This window comes from Rhinolophus sinicus, linkage group LG01, assembly GCF_036562045.2.
Source record: "Rhinolophus sinicus isolate RSC01 linkage group LG01, ASM3656204v1, whole genome shotgun sequence".
Lineage (NCBI taxonomy): Eukaryota > Metazoa > Chordata > Mammalia > Chiroptera > Rhinolophidae > Rhinolophus > Rhinolophus sinicus.
This window is the reverse complement of record NC_133751.1, coordinates 4580846-4602781: the sequence shown is the minus strand read 5'-3', so window position 1 is coordinate 4602781 and position 21936 is coordinate 4580846. Positions and strand designations below refer to the sequence as shown.

At 45.0% G+C, this 21936-nt stretch overlaps 1 protein-coding gene across 2 annotated transcripts in view; it reads right to left on the bottom strand.

Moving 5' to 3' along the window:
* DSCAM (DS cell adhesion molecule) overlaps positions 1-21936 on the bottom strand; it is a 639047-nt gene that overhangs the window by 101993 nt on the left and 515118 nt on the right. For both annotated transcript variants that reach the window (XM_019745768.2, XM_019745769.2), the window contains exon 16: positions 12750-12820. In XM_019745768.2, the coding sequence (XP_019601327.2) occupies positions 12750-12820 (71 nt within the window). The remainder of the gene's footprint in view (positions 1-12749; positions 12821-21936) is intronic.

The following is a 21936-nucleotide window of genomic DNA, read 5'->3' as shown; positions in this document are numbered from 1 at the left end:
AAAAATAAACCTTCAATGAAGTGGCTCCCTTCATTTATAGTCAAGGATTCAACAATCTGAGTCCTGCCCACATGGGAAGAAGTTGGTATTTACAGTTTGATACACGAGTGTTCTGTTTTTACCTTCCCTCAAATCCCTTTGAAGGTACTAGAGCTCTAAGAGAAGGCCTTACCTACTCACTGTTCCACTTCTCATGTAAGGATTGTTTTCCGTGTTGAATTTTCCTCTTCCTTTCATTTACCTTGGCATCCAGAAATAATCCCAGTTTCTTTCCATTTGTCTCATTTATCTGCCATGTTGACCCTCTCCGTTTTCTAGCCTGGCATTTTTTTTTTCTCCTCTTGTCTCTTGAAACAGCCTTCTTTCACCCTTCCAGGTGCCCTTCCTCCAGCCTTCAAATGCCTCCCAACTCCCAGTTCCTTTAAGAAACGCAGTCTTTTGATCTCCATGACAACAGTAGCACCATGTTGATTTATTTGTGTGGTTTGCGACTGCCTGTGTTTTATGCGTGCATCTGAACCAGCCTGCAAGCTGCCCGTGGCAGATTCGTCACTCTTTAAGGAGCCGGTGAAAACAGGGGCGCCAGTGCTCACAGCACCTCGATGGATGTGAGCGATTAAAACAGGCATCTCTGCTTCGGAAAGCCACCAGCCAGGTCCTGCTCCCTGTCCTCTCTCTCCCCTTTCCCACTGCAGGCCAGTGGACTTTGCTCAGTGGAAGGTCCACCTGCTGACCGGAGCGCCAAAGCCCCCACTGCAGAATTCTGCATTCCAAAAACACTGTATTGCTCCTACATGTCGAGTAATTCAGTTGAAAAATGAATTGAAAAGTTCCTTTTAGATTCCTCCAAATTCACTCAAAGCGGAACCTATCCTTGTTTGCCTTTTATTACCGGGGTAGAGACTGCCTTTCTCATCTTTGCGTACTTCCTTCAGCCCCTTCCCTGCTCCTCCACATAAAGGACAGCCACTCGGTCACATGCTCAGCAAATGGATGCCTTAAATGTGACTGCTACGAACTGGTGACTGTTGTGGGCAGGACATCACAGACGATCTGTGATAAAAGCAGAATGTCGTGCTTGCCGAGCTGAAGGTTTACACAGCGTGTCAGGGATGGGAAAAAGGAGCCATGTCGCCTCCAAACAGGGACCGAGGGATTCCCAGAGAAGGCCGTACTTCATCTGAGCCTGAAGGGTGACCAGCCATTGCTGAGCAGGGTTCAAGAGAAGCGACTGGCAGACACAGTGGCACTCAGGGGAGAGAGTAAGACATGGCCCAGGAAGGGAGAACTGCTCAGAGTGACCCTTCAGGGAGGTCCCTGTGGTGCTTGTGGGGGGTGGTGAGGAGGCAGGAGTGGGGAGGAAGCTAGGGAAATACTGGGGTCCCACCTAGGTGCTTGGAATCAGAAACACACGCTGGGGGCGGGGGCTGGTGACCTGTGTTCTAACAAACCCTCCAGGGGATTCTGGGGCATGCTCAGTCTGAGAACCAGTGTTGTTCTCACTGGGGAGTCATTAAAAGGTTTAGAATTGGCTCCAATGGGGATGGACAATTTAGTCAAATAGCAATGACCGTACATTCCCTGATTTTGCAGGTCACCAGTAACCCAGTTTCTTAGTCTCTCTCTCTGTCTCTCTCTGTCTCTCTCTCTCTCTCTCTCTCTCTCTCTCTCTCTCTCTCTCTCTCTCTCTCTCTCTCTCTCCAGAACAAAAGGCAATGAACGCAAGTAAGCCTGTGAGACCTTCAGGATCCCGCGAGCCACACAGCAGCCCAGCGGCTCTGCTCCACGTGGGGGCTTGGTTGGCGGGGAACAACTGTCTTGCTGGACAGAGCACTGCCGATGGTGCCACCAAGACTGACAGCACAGCCTCTTTAGGTGAACGCTTGATGCTTGAGGGAGCCACGGCAGAGAGCGGAGAAGACTCTCACCATTGCCTCAAAGCATGTTTTCATTTCCATCTCTCAGAACTGCATTACACAAAATACACTATCCGTATCATAGGTCTTATACGAGGGCTCTACCTGGCCACCTGATTCCCTTCCCCAAAGTTGTCCATCGAGGGCTGGGACAGAATGAGGGGGTGTCATGTTATGAAACAAACAGTGGACACATGACCTGACAATGAGAGGTGCTTAGAACAAAGGACCTAGTGAATTCCGGTTTGAGGAATAATCATGAATGACAGAAGGTTTGAAGTATGCACTATGTTGAGAGGCCGAGAACTTGGATGTGCAGCCAACAGTCACCCAAATCTAGTCAGAGTTGGCAGGTGAGCAGGAAGTGGCTGCCAAGGGTGTGTGTGGGCTTGGGACACAAATGTAGAAATTGAGAAACAGGTTGTTAGAATGTTATGGGATGAAATTGAGGTTAATACTGCAAGACAGGACTCCCTTTACTCAATTTCTAAACTGTAGGGTGGCTCCCATTTCAGCCATCCATTCACCCATTCACTCATTCATTCACTCATCTAACCAATCAACATTTGTTGAATAGCTACTCTTTCTAGGCCCCTCCATGTTATTTATTTAGTTTTTTGAATTTTGCTGTCCTTTGCAGAGCACACTGTCTGGTAGCCACATACAGCATTTCTCATCAGCTAGAAGGGCTTATCCAGTGGTGTTGCCCAGTGACCTAACAAAATAATTCAGGGCACGTGTGCAGACCAGGCTTTGTTTTGTGTGTAGCAGCTGTGAGAGCTGGGCTCCAGGAAGAGCCCCTGCCTCACCTCAGAGCCTCTAGATGTCACGCCTCCTCCTTAAGCCTCCGCTGCCGACTCAGGCAGCTGGAGAGGAGGGGGGTTGGTTGGTGCCACTCTGCCAAGCCGGAGAGAACTCCTGCGTCAGTCAGAAGGGTGATGCTCGCACTGTCCCTGAGCCTGGGAATGGACTCATTTGAGGACCTGGCAGGGAGAATGGAGGCACCCTGGGTTCAGACCGGGGAAAGAGAGAATGAGGTGGAGACACACAAGAGAAGCTTCTGGGGGCCAGCAAGGGATGTAGCTGGGAACAAGCTAGGAAAGAATCCACCTGGAGACTGTGAGGTTTTGGGAGACTGGTCCAGCCTGCTCGTTTAAGTCTGCAGGCTATGGGGAGTTTGAGGGAAAGGGGTTTGTGTTTAGATGCTGAGAGGGAGTGTGTACTAGTCTGGGAGCCTAAGGCTGGGCCCCAACTATTTAGTGGTAGCTGTGTGATCCCACAGGACTTGGCTCTTCCTGTGCAGATGGGGTGTATGTGTGTGGGGGGAGGGTGTCCAACAGGAAATAGCTGTCTTGTAAGTCAAGGCTGCCCTTGAGGATGGCAAGATGGCCAAGGAGGGTGGGGCTGACCCAGCAGAAGGACACAGAGATCTTGGAGGGACACAGCGGGCCCAGATGTGCTAAGTGATGCAGAAGGCAGGGGCTTCTTGACAGGGAGGCTTTGTAAAGGAATGACCTGTCTCAACCATATGCCAGATCCCTGTGTCAAGTCTGTAACTTCTGCTAAGTAGGGTCTGCCTACAAGAACTGAAGAAGATCTGAAGCTCAGAGGACCTGCTGAGTGACAGGGAGGCTTTAACTTCCCACCTGGAGAGAGTTCCTCAGGGCTTTACATCTCTGTCCAAAGAACCAATTAACAGGAAGCTACTTGTGACACATTTCAATCGTATGTAGCTTCTCCCTAGGTCCCCTCTCAGTTTAGTAAAGCAAGGTTGACAGACTGTGCTCTTGGAGCCAAGTCTGTTTGGCCACTTGTTTTAGCTAAGATCGTATATGCTTTTTACATTTTTAAATGGTTGCAAAAAAAAAAAAAAAAAAAAAAGAAATCAAAAGAGAAAGACTATTTTGTGACGTGAAAATCACATGAGTTTCAAGTTTCAGTGTACCAAGCAAAGTGTTACTGGAGCCCAGCTGCACTCACTTGTTTGATTATCAGCTGTGTATGCTTTTTGAGTCACAATGGCCCAGTTGAAGAGTTAAGACAGAGACCTTTGACAGACAAAGCTGAAAGTATTTACTCTGGCCCTTTACAGAAAATGTCTGCAGACCCCTTAGGACACAGTGTTGTGGACCACAGCCAGTGCAAGGTAGATTTCACTGGGTGGGTTGAGGTTGGAGGTGGGATGGGAGGTGGAAGGTGAGTGGAGAGGTGCCACCTAGAGCGGAAGGGCAGAGAAAGGCCGGGGTTTGGGCTGAGTGTTTGATAGAGTCAGTTACCCTCCTTGCTGGGATGGCAAAGTTCTAACTTGTGTTTTATCAGGAGATAAGTAATGCCTGTCAACAGTAGACTTTGGGCTATAAATTTTATGTCTGCCATTTACACATTTGTGATGATTTAAGCACAGAATGGCATTGCTCTTGTCATTATTTACCTTTGTCTTGTCTGTACTTTGGGTAATAAAAGGCCCTAGCCTCAACTAGAGGAATTTCAGGCATCAACCTGCATGAGTGGGTAGTGGGAGAGAAAAACACTGAAAAAGTGTTTAGTAGGCTATTCTGCTCAGTCAGGAACATGCTAGAAGCATCGGGACAAGGGAGCACCCTGGTTCTGAAGTGGGGAGATGTGCCTGACACATCCCCAACTGCAGATGGAGCCACTGAATCTGTACAGATCCCTGGGGGCAACACTGCAAGTTCCCTGAACCACACTTCCCTTCTTTGGGAATTTCCTTCTCAAAGTCAGTAAGAATGTGTCTGTTGAGCTCTTCTGTTATTTATATAAAACCAGAGCTTATTTCCAACTTTAGATTGTGACTAGCAGGGAACACAAGAATGATGATATACTTTTCAAAGGTAGCATTGTTTTATTTCCTGTATTTCTCTGAATACTGAAAGCACAAGAAACTTTTATTTTCAGTGTCAACTTAAAATTTTCAAAAAATGTCCTAACAGGAGAAATCCATCACAGGCATTGAAAAAAATGTAAGATCGGTTTTAAAAATTTTGAATACGAAGAGAAGTTTGGTCTTTAAAACAATTTTGGAAGGCTGCCTTAAAATAGAATTTGTTGATTCTATCTTAGTGCACTGAGTGAAATGTATTTGTATCGCTGACATGAATCTCAAAGCATACATTGTGTTTTTCTGTTCTGCTCCACGTTACCAAGAAACTAGAATGTGTAAATTAGGTGGAGCAAAGTCTCCTTGGGCAGTTGCCTGTGCTATCCTTGCTGGAGTTCTTCCTGCAACAAATCCGGAAGAACTTTGTCCAGCATGTTTTAAATAATGAAAGTAACATTAGATTGCTTCCCTTGCCTTGAGAGACAGGTCCGTGACATAGCAGATGTCATTTGATGTCTATGGAATTCTGGATTGGATACAGGTTTTCCTTTTTCTTTTTGATTTTACATGCTAAATCTGCACTCCATTTACTAACTTATCTACCTTATTAATTTCTCTAAGATGGGGATTATCATTAGCACGATGTCAGAATGACAGCTAAGAAAAATAAGCACATTAAAGAGCGTACATTCATTCATTCACTCACTCAGTAGAAGTCATTCAATTCATTTGCAGTCATGCACTGCTTCATGACGGGGATACGTTCTGAGAAACGTAGAGTGAAACTTATACTATAGAGTGAAACTTACACAGACCTAGATGGTGGAGCTTACCACACACCTAGACTACACGGTTTACCACCATCAGACATGCAGTCCATCATTGACCAAATCAGCATTATTGGATGTGTGACTGTATAATACTCAATGTCTTATTCACTTTAATTTGATCTTTAGATTTGTTCTCTGTGAAAAGTAGAGTCGGTATTTTATGAGAACCAGTAAAACTATACATGAGGTAGTCTTCTGAACACTTTCCTTAAAATGATTACCTATTTATTTAATTAGATTATTTAAAATAGAAATTATATTTATTATTTTGTCAGGCCAATTTCACAATATTTATGTTTACTGGGAGGCATTTCTTATCAGAAAGGACTGCACTGTCCAGAGCCATGAGAGGGGCAGGCATCCAGGGTGGGGATCAAAATCTGGGTGGTTATTCAAGAGACCAGCCCAGGTATTCTAAAGTGCTCTTGTACCCTTTACCTTCATGGTTATCAAGGCATTGCTGTGAGGTGAGTAGAAAGAGAATATGCCATTTAAATGCACTGTTATTTATTTGTCCATATGAACAATGAAAAGGGCACTCAGATCGAAACTGATGAAAAGGGTTCAAGCTTCAGTAATGACAAATAAAGTAACTTGCTCCAGGTCATTTTTATCAGATATAGCGATCGGAGTAATAGCTAATTTTCTTCAAGTCTACCCAGTCCTTTTTACACGACGTCAAAGTATTCATTCTTATTAGACACAATTGACTTGCTGCAGATGCCTTTAACTTATGCTAATCTTACTTTATGCATAATGTAATGACATATTATGGAGGTCTATTTTTACATATCTTTATTTTTACCTGTAAATATTACATAGAAATACATCTATGACACTGTAAGTTTTCAGGGCTAAAATTACTTAAAGTATACTTACTAGATGATTATGTCATGTTTAATACTATGCTAACCATAAGTAATTTTTATCCTAGCATCCTAACTTTAGAACCTAGTCTACTTGTAAAATGTGATGTTAATGTACTGAATCAAGAAAGGCCTACGGCTGGTCAACCACAAGTGTCCACTGTGCTCTTAAGTTGCAACCTCATGGTTCCTACTCATTACTCTTATTTGCATTTCTGATAACATGTTCTCTAAGTAAACGAAAAAACACCATCCTTACCTCCTAACATTGTAACCTAATAGTTTATAACCTAACCATTCTAAAACAGAATGATGAAAGTACTGCCCTGACCTATGGTGTCTTGCATTGTGCCAGGGTTGCCCAGGCTCAATGTAGAGCTTTCAGAAGAAACCATCTGAAAGCATTGCCAATGAATGAATGTAGATGGCCTTGGTCCTGGACTTTAGTCCAAGTTCAATTTGTGTCCTGTCAGGGTCAATTAGCGGGAGAGATAGAGCACTTCCACTGGGATTGAATGGAGACATGCTTCCTGTGCTGAGTCCCAGCCAATATCGCTTCCCAGCATGTCCAGGTGTCAGACCTGGATCTCACTCTTGGCGGCTGGAGAGCCTTTGGAAAGGTGGGCAGCATCTCCTCACTGCCTTTGAAGCAAGAACCAAGAGGACTGCCTGCTGAGGTTGGGATGCCAGTCAAGGCCCTTTGAGCAGGCACGCTGCTGGCTCTGCTCTGGGATAGACGACTGGGGTCCTGGGAAAAGGCCAATCACATGGCCAAACCATGAGGGCTAATTCAATGGACAGATGAAGAGAGATGCAGAATATATTCCAAATGATGCAAATAAGAAATGAGTGGTTTTGTTAAAGGTCTCTGTATAGTTTTTATATGCACAAAAAAGTGAGATGCAAATATAGTCAGGTAGGGCTTTCTAAGGAGTCCAGAGGTTTCCAAAGGAAAAGCTACCCTTCTTGATATACATATTTTAACATGAAAGTGAACACTGGGAGTGTTCATGTATTTATTGAACAAATATTCACTGTGCTTCTACTGGGGATATAGTGAATAAATATTCCCTCTACCTTCACAAAGTTTACAGTCTAGTCACCTGTAGGAAGTCAAGAGAGAATGATCCGATTCTATATGGTTGACCAAGAGATTTTGAAACTAGTTTGGGTTTTTAATCTCTTGTTATAGAGGAAAGAGTTTTCAGACTTGTTAAGATGAGAAGGTCTGAGAATTCCTTAAATATTTTTAAGTCATGTTGGTCATCAGGATTTTTAATAAAGCTTCTATAAATCCATCTCTAGAACTGATTGATTAGTTCATAAAAGAAATGTAAATTTTGTAATTTTTCATAGCCTAAAGATTAAAGTGAGAGTTAAAAAATTAGGCAAAATTAATGTCAAGGCAGCTCTTTCGAATTTCAATTGGTGTAAGAACAAAGGGTGTCGATTTACTCAAGTTACTCTGAGGTTAAATTTATAATTTGGAAAGAAAGTGTTGGTAGGTAAAAATGTAAATTTTGCCTGTTTTCTCTAACTTCAATGGTATTGGGGAAACTTTATAAGATGAAGTTAGAAGGCTAGGAAAAGGCACTAATATATGTTGTAGCTTACTGTACTTGCACTACGATCTTGGCGTTCCACATGCGTTAGCTTCTCGGTTGCTTAGAAGCCCACAGGCAGAGTAAGAATGCCTGGGTGGGGGCCCTCACTCTTACAGTCATGAGCCCTTAGATCTTACGTGAGTCCCTCTAGCTTCAGGACCCCCTGTGGACAGGACTGGGTTCACCCCAAGCCCAGATCTAATGACAGGATGCAGGCAAAAGATGGGCACAGCACTGGGCAGAGAGCAAATAAATGCCCAGGGAGATGTCTTTCCCAGGAAGCCAGGAAATGCCAGTGTGGAAGGTGTTCTTTTTCCAACATGTGTGCCACTTCTTAGAGGTAGAGGGATTTAAATGGCGGAGTCAAGTGGAGCCTGCCGTTTATTAAGTCATGACTGAGAAGGTCACTACTTTTAAAATGGTGGACTTAGCCATTTTCCCAGTGTAAGAGCTCGTCTCTGAAGCATAGAATAGATTGTAATGATGCCTCAATTAGTTGGAATTATTGGAGATTGTGGTGATGTGGTATTCTAGTTAAAAGCATTCTTTGGATTGCTGAAATTTAATTACATCCCTAAACATTCAATGTTTATATTTTATGGAAGTCATGTGTCTCTTCTGTAACACTGCTTATTCTAAATAAAATCTTGGCCAGAGGGTATGATACTGAGACTCAAGAAAGGGGGAAACTTATTCTCAGGAAACTTATTCTCTGAGTCATTAGTCTGACAATTGTTTTCAGCAGTGCAATATTTAAGCAATTGAAAATTTCATATTTTGGGGACAGCCTATGGCTCGAAAACAATTTCTCATTCAAAACGAAACAAAACATTTACATCAACAAGAAAAAAAAAATCTCTGCTTTAATTTCTCTCTGGAGAAATGTTTTGAGATATTGATAATCATTAAATATTGCAAATACTAAAAGTTTTCTTTTATGAGCACACTAAACAACAGGCAATCAAATCGTCCTTAATTTGCATCAAATGGGATCAGTTGATTCTGAGACTGACCAGAAGAGAAGGTGACCTGTCAAGGTGACTGTCAACAGAGACATGTTCTGTCAGTAGTTTTACACTTAGGAGATAGACTAAAATACGAATTTTCTGAAAAACCAAAGAATTCTTTAGTTTTATGATTTTTCAGGTACTTAATCAAATACATCGTTATCAATAATCTGTAGCTTTAAATATTCTTTCTGATTTTGAATAATTCCAGTAAAAACATGTGGTAAAGTAAATTGTGTTTGCTTACGCAGACCCTTTGGTTTTTCAAAGGGTTTGGAGAAAGAGCGAGAAAGTGGATATTATTATTTACTTCATTTTTATTTTACTTAGAACCACTTACATTATCGCTCGAGTTCCTGGTACGGCACTGCTTAGCATTTTTATTTAACTCAAAATATGTAAAAGTGTTTAAGAGCTCTTTCCGAGCCTCCATCTTGCATAATGAAGACAATTACATATGTTACTTGTTCTTGGGCTTACGTTTGAAGTGATCTGCAGATGGCCATTTCCTCTAGAACTTGTCACAAATGAATTGGACCGTTACTGTTATTCACTTTTCAATACATTTTTAGTAGAAACCCACATGTAAAGTGGTTGGTCTATCTGGTACACTGAATATAGATCACATCTTTGGGTGTCCGCCATTGTATGCCCAGGTGTATTTTACTGTATCATGAATTAGACCCTCATTGTATCACAGCCTGGTACTGGCAGGTCCTGAGAGCCGGGATGCCTTCTCCATGGCAGTTTCTGTAGACATAATGCTTCAGAGGCCAGTGCAATTTGGAACACTTGTATTATAGGCCTTATCATTTCCCACGCACATAAGAATTCATTCATTCATTCATTCATTCATTCATTCATTCATGCAAATGTGCCAGCCACAGGAAATCAAAGATGAATGAGACAGTCTTTGCCTCTAATGAGCTCACAGGACAAAAGAGCGATGCAATCAAATGGAAATTAGAAACATGTGATGGGGACATCACTGAGTAATGGGTAACACAGAGGACCAAACAACAAATTCCACTTTGGAGATTCACCCATGTTCACAGAGAGAGCTGTACAGGATGGGAGCATTGAGTAAGCAGGACTGGGCAGGCCGAGGGGAGAATGCAATTAATGAACAGTGTGAGCAATGACTGTGGAGAAGCAGAGAAGATGACAGCTGTGGTCATGCCTGGTACCTGGTAACTGGGGAGGAGAGAGTGACAACCCTGAGACAGGCTGGTGCCGCCTGTTGTTGAACAGCCTAGAGTGTCTTTTGGGTTTTGGTCTCTATTCAGTAGGCCATGGGCCACCTCTGCTAGACTTGAAAAGCTTAAAATCTGAAATGTTGGTGAAAGAAATAACTGAAATAAAGAGGGAAAGTTGTTCATTTTGTTCAACAGAAGGTGTATGTTACTGAAGGGTTTGTACAATGATAGTTAAACAAGTTTAACATGCCTGTGATGCTATAGAAAGGTGCTCCTGAGCTGTAAGAGGTTCAGCATCTAAAATGCCATTTTCCCACCCAAAGCCCGAGCTCTTCTCCCTTCTATTGTGTGTGTCTCCGTGAAGCACATCTTTCACTCGTGATCAGCTGGCCTGTGACTCTGAATGGGTTTCTACCTTAGATGGCCTACGATTTCCATCCTGGCTGCCTGAGGCGGGGCTCCCTCCTTGGGCTCACGTGGTTTCTCCTTCTTTCTTCACTTCCTCCTTTCTTCTCCTTTCCTGTCACCTCCTTACACAAAATGTAAATCTGGAATTTTACACCATAAAATCGAGGCATATTTTTTTTGCACCATATCCTACTTTACATATCCCTTAGATTCTGGATAAGAGCATACAGTTTGGTTGAATCAGTGATGCACTTTTCTTACATAATCAGGTTAATGAGAAATGAAAAGCCATCGAATGGGCAGCCCTTACCTCATTCACTGGTTAAGTCACCCACATGTCTGTCTGCCTGCTGACAGGCTAGGCAATGGCACGGCTACTCTGAGATAAATCACTTTCTGTGAACAGCGTATTACAACCGCCTCATGATCCGATGGCAGCAAGGCTTCCTTTTAATAGCCTACACCAGATTCATCCTTTTGACATTAAGAAGAAACTTAACTGCAATTTACTGATTTCTGTTGCTGTTTTTCTATGGAGACAGAAAGGATGTAATGCCTTTTAAAGCCTAAAAAGTTTCTATGTTTGGGTATAAGAGCTCCGTGGACAGACACATCTCTCAAGCAAGACCCAAAAAGCTTTAGGGGCTACCGTAATAGCTGCTCTTTTTCAGCGGCAAAAATGCAAGGGGCTGAAGAGAGCGAGTGGGTCAAACTTCACAGAGTCTTTAATTCAAGTCAGAGTGAGTCAGCATTCCTTTTGCAGAGTGGCTGGGCTGTGTGTGTGGCGAGGGCTTGCCAAGTGCCTTTCATAACCCAGTGTGTGATGCTCACAGCTGGCGGGTGTGCTCACAAAGCGGAATGACACCCCTTCCCACACCGTGTGGCCTGCGCTGTCTGAGCCACTGAACAGTCATGGCATGCTGCCCGCCGGAATCACAGCTCCCAGGTTGGGGCTGTGAAAAGCTGACACAAAGGGGCTTCCTGCATGAACGTGTGTTAACACCAAAGGGGGCATCCACTTCTACAATGAAAGCTCTTTTTGCTATAGACTCTGGTCACTTTATGAAAGAGCTGCTGCTCAACGGAAAAACCTAGCGACAGGTACAGCAGGTTTAGTGTTGAATGGTTACAGGAGGTGTGTGCCTGGAAGACCTCACGGGGGCTGTTGCCCTCTGCTCCGAGTGAGAACACAGGAAAAAGGGGGAGGAAAGAGGCAAGAAGAAAACATGTGATGAGAGAAATACAGAACTGGAGCAGTAAGTACAACTTTACAGACAGTTTGGCCTGACAAGAACTCTCTAGATAAAATGGAATGTGACCTAAGGGAGTTATCTCCAAGGGCACACTAAGGGCTGGCTAGACCCCAAGGCAGTTTCACCCACCAGGTAAGTGATACCAGCTAAGGTCCCTCCTAACACGCTGGTTTGTGACGACCTTGCACAGAGCACCAATCCACTGCTTCCTTCCCCGGGAAAGTTTTGGTATGAAAAACATGTCCTCTGGACAAACAGCATGCTGGTCGCTCTAGTTGTTTGCACTCAAGCTTTCTCTCTCTCCCAGCCACTAGTCAGAAGCCCCCACCTGACCAGTGGCCAGTCTGCACCTGCGGGCCACACTTGGGGACCTTGGACGCTCAGCAGGGCACTCACTGGTGAGGAAACAAGGGGCGTGCTTGAGGACACAGCCAGCTGGTGGCACAGCGGGGACTGCTCTCCTTCCTGCCACCTCGGTGGACTAAGTACTACACACCACGATTTGCCACATAGGAAAAGTGATTAGAAGTCCCCCTGGGATGAAATTAGTGAGGCAGACACACCCTTTTCACTCTCTGCCTGGAGACCAGCACTTAGGACTCAATCAAGATTCAACAGATAAAAACAAGACACAGCAGCACTCTCTGTGGACGTAGGCTTGCCGTCCAAGTATTCGAAATAGGGATACAAATATTGGGTCTTACAAAAAGGGATTTGAATCTAATTGTACAGAATGGGATGTTAGTGTTTTGGCCTCATAACACTTAACATGAGTGAAGTGCTCGCCCCCAAGGAAAAAGTGCCAGAAGACAAGCGTTTGCTTGGTTTACCTTCCAGGTGACCCTGATGCTCTGAGAGGATATGGGCTCCAGGTGAACTTCCTGAGGTGGGCCATCAGGAGCTGAAAGACCAAAACCCACAGGTTAGAATGACTTCCAGAGTGCACTGAAACCTACAGAGCCCTCCACAGTCCCCAGGCGTGGGCTTTGTCGGCACAGACAGCGTTTTCAGCTTCCATGGGCAAATCCCTTGGGCAGAGTCACTGTGTACTAAATGTAGCCGGGGCTTTCTTGCTCCCAGGAAAACTGACTCCAAGCCTGTCCTCGTGCTCTTCCTCCCCAGGTCTTTGACAGCTTGATTAATAAACCTCAAGGTAATGGTAAAATGCTTCATTCTTTTTTTTTTTTTTTTTTTGGAAAACTCTATGTGTGGTGGTTGTTGAAGACCCTTCTCTTTCCCTTGGAAGTCTCTTCTAGTGACATGGCTTTGGGGTCCCTCGGGTTACTCAGAGCTACTGAGGCAAAAAAAACCCTACAAACCTCTGGTTCTTCTGCCTCGAGTCTCCCTGATCGCTTTAGTTCTTTACACTTTTCAATCAAAAATTCTTGTGAACCACAGGCTGTGGCCTCTGATGGCACAAGCAAAGTTGAAGAGTAAAACGGAGCGTGCAATTCACACCAACCTATTTCTCATGATTGTACGGATTCCAATGACACCCAGTGATGGTCAATTAATATGTCTTAGAAATGTACTACGTGCTAAGTACCTAATATAGAACTAAGGGATATAAGCACTCTTGTCCACCCAGAGTTTGTGATCTAACCAGAACAATCAGATGTGCGTGCACGCACACACACACGCACAAGTACGATATAACACAGCATACATGCGAGTGTTATCTGAGAAGTAGAAGCAAACGGTGACCCAGAAGTCAGCAGGGCGAGACCCCTATGGATGAGAACACATTGCTGGAGTGACGATTTTGTGATCACAGCTGCAAAAGAACCACTCTGCGGACGGGTGCCCGTATGCAGGAGGGTGAGGAGCATACGGGAGCTGAGAAAGCAGGAGTGAACATAAGCTGATTTCGAAGATTTGGGCAGTGAAAGGAAAGGTAAAGATAAGGGTTGGGCTGGAGACAGGCAAGGTCAAGAGAAGCATTGTCCTTTTTTCCAGAGGAAGAAGTTTTGAGTAATAACATGTCGTATAGACGCTTCTCGACTCACGAGGGCTTATGTCCCAGTAAAATCATTGGAAGTTGAAAATGTCCTAAGTTGAATATGCATTTATTACCACACTAGAGTATCAGGTGTTCACATGGCTCACTGGGCGCTGGGGCTCCCTGCCCCATCACTGCCCAGCATGACCAGAGAGTATCATCTGGCATATTGCTAGCCTGGGGAAAGGTCAAAGTTCAAGCTTTGGAGTACCATTTCTATTGAGTACATATAACTTTCACACGCACCATCATGGAGTAGGAAAAATCATTAAGTGGAAACTTTGTAAGTCAGGGACTGTCAGTGGTTGCTCAGTTGATGGGCATTTCAATCTTTCCCCCTGAGTTCAAACTCTGGCTCTATTACTTAGTAGCTGTGTGGTTTTTTGCAGGTTATTTGATTTCTGTGTGCCTCGTTTTCCTTCTCTAGCTAATAAAACAGGAAAATGTATGTCAGAAGGTGATGAAAACAACGTGCTCAGTAAGTATAAGCCACCGTAATCGTTGTTATTATAACTGGGTGTTTTTACATAGGAGACAAAACGGAGAAATTCGAATAACAAGAAGAAAAGATATACTTAAAGGGACGATGAGGACAGAAGCAGCAGCAGACATGGAGGGCTGAGCGGGATGGGAGGAGGGAGGAAGCAGTGTGTGTGTGGGGGGCCTCCAGGAGCCTTGCTGGCCCAGGGAAGCAGTTCCACCCTGACTGTCTCTATCTTCTCAACAAAACAGTAAGAGGTGAAGTCAAGAAATCAGAATGAGAGAGTGAAGGTAAGAGTTTTGGGCTTTAGGAACACAATGTCGGCTTGGGGGATTCCAGTGGCCATTGGAAAAGAGTGTTCAGCATGAGACAGCGCTGGCCTGGGGTGGGGCAGTTTAGCCTATGAGACTCATGTGGTGAGGGGCCAGCATGCCGGGCCTTGGGCCGCTATGAGACCAGTGACATGGTGTGGGATGGATCATCACTGTGACAGTGGGGAAGAAGACCTGGACGTGGGATTGCTGCCAGAGGAGCAATGGGACCTGATGGGGGCTCCCGTGCATCAAGGAAGAAGGGGGAAGCTGATGCCACAGGTCAGGGCTGGTGGGACTAGGAGAGAAGAAGGATGTCTAGAGAGGGAGCCGGTTTCCAGGAAAGACGGTTCACTATATTTTTGAAATATGAATTTGAGGGGAAATGGGAATACAGGAGCGTCTCTAAGCAGCTAGAAAGTTTACAAGAATGGGGGAGGGGGCAGAGGAGGATGGGGGTAGAAACAGGAGGAGAGTCAGGTCTGTAGGCTGTTTCCTACCCCAGGCCCCTGGTTCTCAGTCTTGCTTATGCCATCCCTCAGCCCTGAAGTCTAGTCTAAATGTCCCCTGTCCCCTGTCCTCTGCCACTGTCAGAAAAACTCTCACTGTCCACACAGCCTCTCACCCTGACATCCGACATTTATGTCTGCTACCAGTTTCTATTCAGTTCCTAAACATGAATTCTGGTCTCCCTTTTACACTTTTAATGGGGACATCAGCCCAGAGCACCCTACAAACTTCTCACCCATCATACTAACTTCTCACCATCTGTGTCCTGTCCTCTTCATGCTTCTGTTTTGCTCCCCAGGCCCCCAAGCACCCCGTGTCCCAGCCACATCCAACATCTCAGTGGAACCTCAACACACCTGGCCCTGGGCAGGTCAGAGCCTTCGTCCTCCAGCTTTCTTTTGTCTCCATCAGTTTCCTGCCCATGCCTGAGAGCTCCCGCCCCAGCTGGGGGACTCGTCACAGTAGGGCTGGGCACATGTTTGCAAAGCAGTCTTGGTGTCAGCCTTTCTCTCTTCCCCCAATAGACTCTAAGGGTGCATCCTCAGGGACCCAGTCAAGAACCAGACCTTGCTTTGAAGGGAAAATGAATGTGCGCAGGCTGAAACTCAGAGCGCACCTCTCCCTCCAGCAGATCGTGGGGACCGTGGTTTTCTGGGGGTGCTGCAGCCTCTTGGGTTTATCAGTTCCTTAAGTGCAAAGGCTGAAGTAGCTGAAGTTCATTTCCAGAACAGTGACGGAGGGAGAGGCCGGCAAGCAGCTGACTGTGAAAACTGTTGTAGCCCTGCCCCTACGTTCTGCTCACAGGGACGAGCCCGTTCTGCGGGGACCTTTGGGTAATCAGATTCAGTGAAAACACGTGGAATGGATTTCTCATCACCACTGATACTTCTGTGGTCAGGAGAAGCATGCAGTTCATTCACAAAAGAATCCTTCTTAAAAAATTATGTTAAGTTCTGACAGCTCTACGGATGCTTGATTATTTTAATTTAATCGTGGTAAATCCGATTTAACAGGGAGACTGGCTGTTGGGAATCAGAGGCAATTTAGGGGCGCTGCCTCCTCTGCGTCCTTTGGGGGTGTCTGAGCTGTGGCCTTTCGTGCGGCCTTCTCAAGAATATGGCAATAAACGGTCGCAGTCTTCATATTCTTGTGGAGAGAGAATCATAATTAAAAACAAAGGTTCAAGGAAAGTGCTTACAAAAATACCCTTGATTCTTTCAGAAAATATAAATTCAATGATGCAATCATGAACTGGGGACAATTTGTTTTTCCAGTTTGGTTTGGTTTTTTGTGAAGGTCCCCACTGCAGTGGTGGGAGGACGGTCCCCATTTCCAGGACAGACCCATGGCTCAGCCTCAGCTCTCCCCTCTGCCCTCTAAATAGTCTCTCCTCCACATGTCAATCTCCTGGCTTCACCAGGAGACACTTGGGGATAAATCAGTCATTCAGCAGTGAACCACGCCAGTGGGAATCACTCCCAAATCGCCATCTCTGGTTTCCTTATTGGGGAACCTACTGAGGGCCTGCTGGCGTGTTTCCCTGAAAATAAGACCTAGCCGGACCAGCAGCTCTAATGCGTCTTTTGGAGCAAAAATTAATATAAGACCGGGTCTTATCTTACTATAATGTAAGACTGGGTATAATATAATATAATATAATATAATATAATATAATATAATATAATATAATACCAGGTCTTATATTAATTTTTGCTCCAAAAGACGTATTAGAGCTGATGGTCCGGCTAGGTCTTATTTTGGGGGAAATACAGTATGTGCCATGTTTGAAACTAGGCAAGGACTTGGGTACAAAAGTGGATAAAAGAATGGACAAGGGGATAACGGCATGATTCCACAGCCACGTGTCCATCTCTGATAGAAGAACTGTGGGTGAGAGGAATGCTCTTTGCCGGGCAAAGGAGACCAAGACTATGTTTAGTTAAAAACCAAAATAAAACCAAGAACAGTTCATATCTAGATGGGGAAAAGTTGCATTCATTTAAATAACTATTTATTAAATAAATAGCTTAGTTATCTAAACTATTATTTATTTAGCATCTATTAGGTGCCAAACACTGTTCTCGGTGTCTGGGATGCAGCAGTGAACAAAACAGGCAACTAACCAAAAATAGATCATAAACAAAATAAATCAATAAATTGTGTGGTATGTTTGATGGTGATAAATGCTATTTTTAAAAACCAGAGTTAATGGAGGGAGGGGACTACTTGTGACTGAGGGGGTTGTTGGTCGAGCTTTAAACTTTAAATAATGAAGGGGAGTCCTGACTAGGACTCATTGAAAAGACGATATTTGAGCAAAGACTTGAAGGAGGTATAGAAGGAGGGAGAAGAACATTCCAGAATAATCCCAGAATATTCCAGAATATTCCTGAACATTCTAGGATAGCTGGTGGGAGTATACTGGGCATGAATGAGGAACAGCAAGGAGGTCAGTGATTTGTCTGATTTCCAAAATCTCTAAATGGAAGCTGTAGAAACACAGCAACTACAGAAGCAGATTGCTGAAGGCTCGGGTGTAGGATGCCCCTGGTTCTCAATGGGCAGACCCTGTGCATCTGACTCTCTCATTGAAGAGCACAATGGATGTCGCCATGGGCTAATATGCACCAATGTTCATCCATTTATTGTGACACATTGATGATGGCTTTCGCTCCTTAAGCCCTCATCATATCCTGTTCCCTTCAGCCTCTAGCTCAGCACACAGGAAACTTCTAGATCAGAGCTGCTGCTCTTAGAGGTTATGAAAAAGGATGCAAAGACCATTGACTTAGTGCCAGATCCAATGGAAACCCAAGGACTCTGTGTGGTGACCCTCCCATAATCCTGACCTTCCATTCTCTGATGCGTCTGAGAAAACTCAGCGGTTTTTCAAGGAGCTCCCTTATAATTGAACTTCCATGTTCCACGGACAGATTCATAATGAAACGACGAAAGGATCAGCCACTCTAAACTCAGTCACAGGCACTAAGTGACACGTGACCTTCAGGGCACAGCTGCTAATGGGGAAGTTGGTTTTGGGTGAGGGTCAGCCATGGATGTGACAGGCTGATCTGTGTCGAGGAAACCTGGCAAGTCCCTGCACTTCTGGTCCATTAGGAGTTGATCTCATTAACTCTTAGCAGTGTCCCCACTTTATCTCTGGACTTCTCCCCTTCAGGGGCGAAGGGCTGCTGAGGGGAGTCGGGAAGAGTGTGCCAGACAGCGTGATCTGTGCTTTGCGGCTGTGTCCTGAGGTCAGATGTATTAGAGGGTATGATAATGCATTTGTGTGCTTTCATATGAAAATAAATTCAGTGTTGGTGGAACTGGAACAATGCTATTTTCCAACATTAGGTAGGAATGCTATGTAAGCAGCAGTGATTCCTCCTTCACAAAGCTTTACAATGGGTGATACAACAGGCATCCCAAACCCCCGAGCCCACCATGGCAAGACCTACTTCAGGGATCTGTAAACCTTTTCTGTAAAGGGACAAATAGGGAATATTTAAACTTTGGGGCTGCATGTAGCCTGTGTTGCATATCCTTCTATTTCCTCTTCTTTTTAATGTAAAAACTATTTTTAGCTCAAGAATTATGAGCAGAATTTGGTCCATTGGCTCCCGTTTGCTGAACCTTACATGCAAGCAGTGTGGGCTGGTGGTTAACTGGGGGTGTATGGGCGACCACTCTACACAGAGCCCCAGCTGATTGTTCCCAAACAGGACACAGGAGGAATTCAAACTTGAGGTTTCAACCTGAAGTTCCCAGCTTTTAGAAACTGACACCCAATTGTAAAGGTCTGCATGACAATAGGCGGAGCCAATCCCAACACACACACAGGCTGTGTGCTGTGGGGGCAGCCGCTCGACGTGGGACACGCTCCATCCATCAGGACAGGGGAGGCATCTCAGGCCGCAGGCCCCGATGTTTCCTGTGGTCCAAGTCGGAGCTCTGATGCGTGGGCCTGCTTCTTTCTCCCACCGTCTTCTCCTTCCACCTTCCAGCCCTACCCTTGCGCCTTTCTCTGTTTTTCTGAGGTGCTTCAGAATTACAGTGTGGGTTTTAGCCATGATGTATTTCCTCAACACACACACACACACACACACACACACACACACACACACACTGCTCATTGTTACACTTATTCTACGACAACCCTCTAAGTCATATTTATGAACATTCCTCCCACATGTACTGAGTAATCTCCATTATGCCAGACACATATGAGGGGTAGAAATGAGCAGCACACAGCCCCACGGAGAAAGGACAACATGGCCCAAAGGTCATTTTCAGAAAGTTTCCTACTCAGTACTGGGGGAGGGGCAGTGATGTCATCCAGGGAGACTGGAGAAGGTGTCCCACTGGGGGACACCCTTGATTTGGCTTTTCAAGGAAGAGCACAGAAAAGGAGACATGGAATTTGGAGGGACTTCCAGGCAGGATGTAGCACGCATGCAGAGAAGGGACAGAAGATGGCAGGCCGTCACTTACTGGGCCATAGGGAGTCCAGTGGGGCTTCAGATAGTAGGGTGGGGGAGACGCAGACCAGGATGCCTCACAGACTCACTTCCTCAGCCAGGTGGGGAGTGAAAGGTGTCCTCAGGTGCTCCAGACTTGGGCACTATATTACCATAATAATGAGTGGATCTAAGGCTTTCAAGAGATTCCACCTGAGGGTTTTCACTGCTTGAGAGATGATTACTCTTTTTTTTTTTTTTTTAAGGAAAAGGGTCAGTTAGGGTGGGGAATGGTCATCTCAAGATGGCTGCAGCTTCTAAAAGATAGGCTTGGGGGCATCCCTGCCGGGAAATGGCAGTGGCAATCTATGGCTACTGTAGGCAATTCCAGTGAGGGTTTCTTTGGTCAGGATAGTCACCCTCCATTCCATGTGAGTCAAACGAGGAAAAAGGACTATTTTATTTTAGTCACGCAAACCTATGCACCAAGACAAAGCCACATTGTTTTGTAGCTTTACTTTGCTCAACCCTGTTCCTTTCCCTGCATTTTCCCTTAGCTCATCTGAATAGTAAATGACAGGGCTGTGTGAGGCTGCCAGTGGCTAGCGCCCAGGTTCAAATCCAAGAGGCCAGCCCCAGGAGCCAAGAAGGCGGCTTCTGCATCAGTCTGTCTACAGAGATGCAAGCTGCACTGCAGACCACTGGTCAGGAGAGGCTGTTCACCTGTCCTCCTGGCTGGGGAGAGAAACGCTGCCATGGCAACTGCCAGCTGCAGCAGAGGTCACAGAGGAAATGAAATCAAAAGCAACACCAGCATTCATAATGGCAATACAGAAAGCAGCCACAAAAAGCACCACCAGAAAAATGGAGTTACCTTGAAAAGGTTGTCGAGATGGCGCAGTTGAGAAAAGGGGTCAAGAGGAAGGAAAAGATGGAGCACTGCCTCAGAGATCACATTTTGGGGGACAGCTTATTTTCCCTACATATTCAGTGCAATGAAATTCCCGGAAGTTAGTGGGTTGTTTATATAAATATGTAAATAAGACTCTATTTTTGCAGGATCATGCTAACACTCATTTCCCACTTATTTCTAAGAAATGAAAAGTACTTTTAGAGCTTGGAATTTTTTTTTGTTTATCCAATATGTTTGTGATAAGGAGGAGAGAGGCATCATTATGTCCATTTTGGAGATAAGAAATCACACTCTAGGTGATTTCTAATTCAAGTAGTAGAAATGGCTCATCCTCAGACACCGAAGCATAAAGCTCTCCTATCACCCTCCCTTAAAGGCAGTTTTCAAGAACTGTTATGTTACAGGGCTGAGAAATGAGTGCTCATTCTCTGTTCAGGAAGAATTGTACATGTTAACCTATTTCCTGGAGGACAATATTGACTACACCTATCAAAAGAGTTAAATTTTGCTTTTGCTTTGATCCAGCAATCCTACTTCTTGCTATTTAACCTGAGAAAATAATCTTGAAATGACAAAAGGCATACCCCTAAGATATTCATCACAGCGGTGTGTGTAATCATGAATAACTGAAAACAGCGGGCAAGCCCAACACTACACGGAACGTGTTAACTAAATGGTAGAAGGTTTCATTACCAATTGGAGATGACATAAGAGATATCTGAGTGATGTCTATTTGGAATGCCATTAATGAGCACAACAGAGGGGAGGCGGTGGAAAGGAAGTCAGGAACAACCCTACTTCCCCCATTAAAAGGTGAAACAGACCTCCCATTGGACCCTTGGTCCTTTGGGGATGACCGCTTTAACCTTGGTGATGAGTACTAGGGGTCGGAGACCAAGCCTCCAACGTTACCATAGCAGTAGGTGGTGGCTGATTAGCTCTGATTGCTGGCAAGTAAAGAAAAGCTAGGTTTGGGGGCTGGACACTGTTCCCTCCAAGAGATGAGCCAAGCTTTGGTTCCTTATCTTTCCTTCCCCAGAAAAACCCAAGGGCGGCTCGCTTCCTCCTCTCCTTCCAGAAGGTGTGTTGTCAGCCAGCATTATTGCTGCCGCCTAATTGCTCAGTCCTCCACAGACCAGTTCATTTCAGCCCATGGTGGCCATAGGGGACCATGGTGTTGAAGAGTGTGTGTACACGTATGTGCCTGCACGCGTGTGTGAGGGGGTGAGTGTGCATGCATGTGTGCGTGGGTGATGGAACAGGTTACAAAAATGATTTAGTAGGTGATACCAACATATCCATAGATAGCTCCAGTGGGTAGGATTATAGAAGCTGTTTTGCCTCCT